This window comes from Coenobita brevimanus, chromosome 101 (assembly GCF_032717465.1).
Source record: "Coenobita brevimanus isolate Jiangsu-jjx chromosome 101, ASM3271746v2, whole genome shotgun sequence".
NCBI lineage: Eukaryota > Metazoa > Arthropoda > Malacostraca > Decapoda > Coenobitidae > Coenobita > Coenobita brevimanus.
The window spans coordinates 63,089,305-63,097,593 of NC_137054.1; the positions used below are offsets into that span (position 1 = coordinate 63,089,305).

The 8,289-nt window shown below is 42.4% G+C and overlaps 1 protein-coding gene across 1 annotated transcript in view; it reads right to left on the bottom strand.

The window, feature by feature from the left end:
- LOC145414877 (beta-sarcoglycan-like) overlaps positions 1 to 7,993 on the bottom strand; it is a 144,515-nt gene extending 136,522 nt beyond the window's left edge. The window contains exons 1-2 of the mRNA XM_080284295.1: positions 7,896 to 7,993; positions 6,368 to 6,550 (exon numbers count right to left, since the gene is read on the bottom strand). Of these exons, the coding sequence (XP_080140421.1) occupies positions 6,368 to 6,550; positions 7,896 to 7,993 (281 nt within the window). The remainder of the gene's footprint in view (positions 1 to 6,367; positions 6,551 to 7,895) is intronic.
- Positions 7,994 to 8,289: the final 296 nt, after the last annotated feature.

The following is an 8,289-nucleotide window of genomic DNA, read 5'->3' on the forward strand; positions in this document are numbered from 1 at the left end:
AAAAATAAGCATTCTCTGGGTTGACCTCGCATTGTAGGTGATTTGCACTGTGTGAGTTTGCACTGTATGGGGGTGCACTGTACTATGCTTTCCTGGAATGGGCTCCCACCCTTCTATTCACATACTTTAACACCTTGCAGACCACATCGGACAATGCTGTATGTGTCATCACTTGCTGCATCAATTGTACTCTCAAAGCTCACTTACACTCTGAAATTAAAGTCATCCCTGTTAGAGAATATCTCAATAAGATAGGCATACAAGTTTGTGTGGCAGCCTGTGCTAGCACACAACACCCATCACTATATGACAGAGTTGCACAACATAAGCAATCAAATAAAACCATCACTAAACAAATGATTAGACCCTCTTCAACAACATCCCACCTTCAGACATTCCTACACTAAAAATGAAGAAATGCCTACATACCCACTTCATAGGCAAGGCAATACAACACCTCAACCAGATCACTACACTACGAGCCCCTCTTCCTGATGTCCCTTCATCAGAGGCATTCTTAAACAAAGCTGAATTCACCTATCTAAGCTTAGATCGCAATATCACTCAGCCCTCCTAAGTTATCTGCTTAGATTTGGGTTAGGTGTAATCACAGATGACATGTGCCCCAGTAATAATAAGCACATTGTTAAACATCTTGAATCCAACAACTTAATTGGTGATGGACAGGATGATTTTTGCCACAGAAGATCCACTGTTGATATACTCAACCTCATTACTCATATCATCTATCACTCACCTGACCAACATATAGAAACCCACGCAGTAGCCCTTGATATTTCTAATGCTTTTGACAGAGTACGGCACAGTTCCCTGTTATCCAAACTCCCTTGCTACGGCCTATCATCTTTTGTCCCCCTCATTTCCTCATATCTCAGCAACAGAAAGATATGAGAAAAGGCAGATGATGTATGTTCCAAATTCCACTCCATTAATACTGGTGTGCCACAAGGATCAGTCCTGGCTCCAACCCTGTACCTCATTCATACTACTGACCTTTTGTCTGTCACCCACAATTCCATTCACTCATATGTGGATGACTCAATGCTTCACACTTTCTTTACACATAAACACTCATTCACTATGTCTGATATCTCCAACTTACAACTTAGCACAGCAATCTCCATAAATTAAGACTTTTCAAAGATCACTGAATGGAGACAAAATAACATTATTTCAATGCTAGGAAAACCAAATACAGTAATCCATCCAATATCCGAACGCCCAATATCCGAACATCCCCACTAACCGGACATAATTGTCCTGGGATCCAATATTCCCAAAATGGGCCAAAAACCGCAAAAAAATCGAAAAAAATCTGACTTTTTTCCCACCCGTAATTTGAAATTGCCACCTGGCACCGAACAGCTGTTACACCATGGTCCCTTCACCCCTTCCTTCCTCTCCCCTCCCCCCCTCCCCTGTCAGGGTTGCCATTTGGTATTTTTCATTACCAAGTGTGGGCCAATTTGGTAATGAAAAATTCGTTTGGTAATGAATCAGAATAATCTATCTATCTATCTATTGCCAGACGCCTCAATCCCATTTGGGGTGGCCACAAACAAATCGCCTCCAAGTCGCCCTGTCCCCCGCCATTTCACTGCCCTGCTCCCAACTCACACCCCCCTCTCTCATATACCTCTCCACCCCATCCCTCCATCTCATCCTTGGCCTCCCCCTCCCTCTTCCCCCCTCCACCTCACTCCCATACACTCTCTTCGTCAGTCTCTCACCCTCCATCCTCTCCACATGGCCAAACCACCTCAGTGTGTTCCTCATAACGCTTCCTATCACATCCACATCCACACCACAACGCTCTTTTATATCATCATTCGTCAGCCTGTTTCTCCACGTGACTCCATAGGCTCCTCTTAAATAACTCATTTCCACTGCTCTCACTCTTGACTTGTGTCCTTCCAACAATGTCCAAGCTTCACTTCTGTACGTTAGAGTTGGTATCACAATACTGTCATGTAGTAACTTTTTCACTTCCATGCTCACTTCCCTGTTTCTTATCACTGCTTTCAAAGAACCAGCAACCTTTCTTCCCTGCTGTACCCTTTCAAGCACTTCACCCTCCAAACCTCCATCCTTACTCATCACACTACCGAAGTACTTAAACGTATTCACATTTTCCAATTCCTCACCATCCAACCTCGCTGCATATTCACTAACTTCACCTCTCTCAAAGACCATCACTTTACTCTTCCCTACATTCACCTTAGATTCCGTTTCCTACACACTCTCTCAAACTCATCCACCAAGCCTTGCAGCTCCCCTTCGTCTTCACTCAACAACACAGTATCATCTGCAAACAACAGTACAGGGAGTTTCCAAACACCATCCTCTCTCACCAGCGCCACTCCAACATCCACTACCCTACCTTGTACCTCTTTTATTACCCCATCCATGTACAGATTGAACAACCATGGAGACATGACACATCCCTGTTTCAAACCAACTTTCAAAGAGAAAAATTCACTTAGTTCACCATCCACACGCACTTCAGCCTTCGCACCAGCGTACATACTCTTCACAGCATTCAACAACTTCCCATCTACTCCATATATTCTTAACACTTTCCACAATCCTTGTCTATCCACCCTGTCATATGCTTTCTCCAAATCCATGAAAGCCGCATACAACTTCTTTCCCTTCTCTAGAAACTTTTCCACTAAAGATCTAAGAATGAATATCTGATCTACACAACCTCTTCCCTTCCTAAAGCCTCCCTGTTCTTCCCCAACTAATTTCTCTGTTCTTTCTCTAACTCTGTCTATAAGTATCCTACCATACACTTTTCCTATTATACTAAGAAGACAAATGCCCCTATGATTACCACACACTTCTTTTTCCCCTTTTCCTTTGTACAAGGGAATAATTATACCTGACTTCCAATCCTCAGGGACTCTACCTTCCTCCCAGGCCAATCTGCACATCTTCCACATCCATTCTACTACTATCTCTCCCCCATGCTTCAGCATTTCACCACACACTCCATCAATTCCTGGGGCTTTCCCCAATTTAACTCTCTTCATTGCTTCCACAACTTCTATCCTACTGATTTCTTCCTGTCTTCTCACCTCCCTCCTTCTCCCAGCCATTCCCCAGCCACTTATACTCGCATTACTTCCATCCTCTATGTTCAACAATTCCTTAAAGTGTTCTCTCCATCTGCTCACTTTTTCTCCCTTCTCCACGAGTAATCTACCATTTTTATCTTTCACTCCCCTGCTAACTTCACTTCCACCCTGTCTTACTCTTTTCACTTCTCTCCAGAACATTTTCTTACAGTCCCTCCACTTTACACTCAAATTCCTTCCAAATTCCTCATCCACTCTCTTCTTACTCTCTTTTACTAATCTTTTCACCTCTCTCTTTCTTTCCACATATAACTCTCTCTTCCGCCTCTCAACTTCTTCCACGCCCCTATTTCTCATCCATTCATTGTATGCTTTCTTCTTTTGTGCCACAGCCTGTTTCACCTCTTCAGTCCACCACACTATTCCTTGCACCCCCCTCCGTCTTCTCATCCTTCCACACACCACATCACATGCTGCACATATTTCTTCTGTAAATATCTTACACACACCTTCCACGTCTCCCATCTGCTCCAATTCATATTTGCCCAATCGTTCCTCCACTTCTCTCTTATACTCTGCCTTTTTCTCATCCTCTTGTAACCTTTCCACTCTCCTTGCAACTACTCCTTCCTCTCGTCTTTTCCTTCTTCTATTCTTCCATCTTACTTGCATTCTAATTCTGGCCACCACCAAGTAGTGGTCAGAAAGTCCACTCCCCCAACCTCTATACACTCTTGCATCCTTTACATATCTTCGCATCCTTTCATCCACACACACATAATCAATCATTGCCTTCCTTTCATTCAGTTCACCACCCACCCTTCTCATCACTCGCCATGTATACCTGTGGATCATTTTATGCCTGAAGAGGGTATTGGCTATCACCAACCCCCTCCCAGCACAAATGTCCACTAACGCACTCCCATTCTCATCTATCTCAGCAGGCACACCCCACTCACCAACTATTCCATCCACCTTCACATTCCCTACTTTACCATTCATATCACCAATCAAAAACACTCTCTCATTCCTTCCAAACTTTTCCATGCACACTTCCACATTTGTCCAGAACTCTTCTCTCACTCTTCTAGCACGATCTTGCGTTGGAGCATACACACACACAATCACCCACATTTGTATTCCAACTTTCAACTTTACCCACACAATCCTTGACCCAACTGATCCATACTGTCTTATGCTCCTCATCCATCTTTTACTCACAACTATACATACTCCTTCCTTTGCCCTCTCATTCTCACCTACTCCTGCACATATACCCCATTCATACTCCCATTCTCTCACACTTTCTCCTCTCCATTTTCTTTCAGTTATTCCACATACATCCACTTTCGCACCCTCAAGCACCTGGACAATCTCTCTCTCTTTCACCTCATCATTCGCTCCTCTTACATTCCATGTACTCATTACCAAGTCCTTTGTCTGGTCCATTACCAAATGGATTTTTCACATGTATGAGGATACACAGGATGGAGATGGTGGATTGTTTGCTCTCTCTGATTAATCTGCTACCCTACATGGCGTGAAAATAATCAACATGGTGTTAATTACAAGGAGAGTGATTACATGTATTTCCACTTGTATATATAATTAGTGAAGAATAAATGCTAGCTTTATGAATTTGGTAATGAAAGTTAAATTTGGTAATGAAAGTTGAGGAGATTGGTAATATGGTTGTTGCGATCTGGCAACTCTGTTACCCCGCCATCATCAACAGACACAGCCTAACTCTGATCGAGAGCAGATGCTCATAGCAGTGCAAGCCACAGGTGCTTGTTTTCTGTGAATAAACAGTGAATAAACTGCAATATCTCACCACTAGAACACACAGGAATTTACAGTGTTGTGCAGTGTTAAGAAATTAGAATTTAGAGTGCAGAGGATTAACTGTGGACTGCAAACTGGCAGTTCAAACCAGTCCAGAAGCCAGGGACTTGTAAGTACCCAGAATGTTTAATATTGTATAAACTCACCTCTAAAACCTCATTTTATGGTTCTTTTGCATTTATTTCAGTCTTTTATGTCCCTTATTGGTGTGATTTGGGTCTTAAATAGGTGCAATGCATGTCCAGAGGGAGTTGTATAAGTGTTTCTCTGAGTTAGGGTCCATAAGTACAAGACCATTATCTGGGGCCCAATATCCGGACAGGACCACTATCCGGACCTGCCTATGGCTCTATTACGTCGGATATTGGAGGGATTACTGTATATCCAGTTTACTAACAGACAGAGTCTGCCCAATTCCTTCAATGCAACCAATATTCCTATCTCTAAATGTACTGAAATTCTTGGTGTTTCGCTTAACAATACTCTCAGTTGGACTTCTCATGATAGATCACTTACTAAAACTGCCCCAAAGAAACGTGGATTATTGCACAGAATCCATAACTTCTTCACTGACGAGCAGCTACCTGTGATTTACAAGAGTCATGTGTGCTCTCAGCTTGAATACTGCTCACCCTTGTAGAGTGGATACAGAGAGGTTGCACTAAAACAAGTGGAAAATTTCAATAGCAATTACATCTGAACTGCCTCCCCTACAAATAAGGCAAAATGTTACCCCCCTTGCATTATTTTACAGATACTTATATGGCAAATGCTCAGATGAGGCTGAATCTATTGTGCCACCTCTCCATGCCTTCCCCCTGCAACATGAGCATCTGCCAATCAGAATTCCTTTATTCCCTGACCTGCTTCTCTTTGGAACTCAGTTCCTCAGACTTAAACCTACAGGAGTTCAAGTCCAATTGTTACACACCTGTAATCTGGTGTATGGAATTTTTTATTTAATTTTTTTCCTCCATTCATCTTCTGTGAAAAAAAAAAAAAAAAAAAAAATGTGGAAAGGGCCCACACAACATAACACACATAATGGAGAACTGCACAGCAAATGCTGCACTGAAATACAGACACAACACCAATGGTATAAGGAACCTATGGGACATCCCTATACCGGAAGTTGTTTATCTGAGGTTAACAGGTCTGCTCGATCAAGCGAACCGGGGTTAAGCAACGATAACAACCTACCGGAAATACAATATTGGTTTTAGGCAAGGCAGTGCTCAGACAATTAAAGATTTCCCATAAAGACCAGGCATCCAAGTACAATACTTATATTATCTAGCATTTTTTTATACTCAGTGCATCTTTACTAGCTAACTGTGTACCCAGTAGTACTGCTACCATGCAGGAACTTCATTTTAACTGCATGCACCTCCCACTTCCCAAAAATCACAGTTTACGCTCACTGTTTTCCAGGTATAAGTTCGATGCTCTCCATGCCATAGCCGAGACGCAAGACTCCCATGGCAAAGAAGGTTAGGAGGAGGTTGCCAAGTGCAAGCAGAAGTAGCACAATCACCAGTCCCCAAAAGAAAGTGCTCTCCCCAGCCTGGCTTTCCACATGCTTTCCAGGGCTCTCTCGCTCAACACTGCAAGAAAATGTTAGTATTAGTACAAGCTTTTTATGCTTAGAAAAAGGTTCACGACTAACTGTGTGCAAAGATATTACGAACATTTTCAAAAACACTATGCATGAAATGGAATCTGGGTCTGTATTAAACAAGGATCTTCATCAATTTCTAGGATGAAAAAAAGTCTCTATAGCAGTAAACTATTATCAAAAATAATTTTGTGTTACACTTTTCACCTCAATATATTATTACTTAAGTATAGTTGTGCAATGTTTTACATGTATGACCATGGAGAATAAACAAGCAAGCTAATACACAACTTAAGTTGCTGAGTATGGTTGTGCCCATGCACCTTGAAATCTGTACATCACACAGGCCTTTGTTTGGCTACTGGAGTATTTTGCGCTTCTTCTGTCCCATGCTTGCTTGAGGATGCAATGTAAAGGCAATGAGGCCAGAACCATGATGTCAGTTCCACATAGTGAGGTGATGGAGTAGAGTCCAAAGGCTTACTGAGACTTCAATACTTGACTGTCATTTTAGTTTTGCTCATCGCCCACTTCATGACCTCCATCCACAGTTTCCCTACCTCCTCAGTTACAGGACAAAGGAATTCATGTCTGACCTCAGTCTTCTGCATACTCCAGTCCTATGCACAGGGACATCTGTTATTCCATCCTGGATGTTACCTGAGCTCAGATTTTACTGTCAGGTCATAGCCTCTATGGCTGTGGCATTAGATGTGGTGATTTGCAACCAGTTTTCAGCAAATGCTGCCCACTATGCTAGGTCTATCTCTGTTTTTATTGTTGACTCAAAGTCTGACAGCAGAATCAGATTTAGTTCCGATTTTAGTCAGGGTGGCAGCTGTCTGTCCTCTGTCTCAATCATTACTGCTGGGCTGTCAACAATTCTGATGTCTTCTAACTTATCCTTACCCAAGAGGTCATTAGTTTTACTATTTTTGGCAACACCAGGGCAGCCTTGTTTGCCCTTATACAATTTAACTCTCCCCATCCATTGATATGGAAAACTGTACAAAAGCTCCTCCTCCTGGGCCATCATGGCCAGAGGATTTTGTTCTGGTGGGTGCCAGCCTATGTTGAGCTGCAAGGCAATGCAGCAAGGATAGCAGCTTCCTTAGCTGCCAGAATAAGAATTCTTCTCTAAAGGGAATACTTTCCTGTGATAAAGGCTGCTCTTGAAAGTGTGCTTAGGATAGACATCCCGTTACCAACAGATTCTGGGAGATGATGGCAGCTATTAGCCCATGAGCCTATACAGTTATGCCCCATCACTAGGTAGTTGCCATGACCGGGCCATAGATTGGTTGTAAATGCCTGAGGGAAGACCCCCTCCTTACTGAGATGACTTTCTGGTCACAATGATTGTCCAGCACTTCTTGCTTGTGTCCCAGTCTAGGAGATGCTCACTGTCAATACCTTCCCAGATCTTGGGCATAAGACTGGTCTCACCTTCTTTCCTCAGTCCTTGGAGAGGGGGCACATATGATGGGAGGAGCCATCTTCTCGTTTGCTGAGGAAGCCTGCTTCCTCAGTCAACTCAAGTTGTTTTTTGCTTAACTGTTAACTTTAGTTGTTTCATACAAAGTTTATGGTGTGTCCTTCATATTTTTACATGGAATTTAATGTTATGATTAGCTTTCTTTAATATCTTATATTGTTATGTACAGTTCATTATGTATTTATAATTGTATGTAGTATTTTCTTTTTAAGCAAGGAAGAAGGAACCACAGG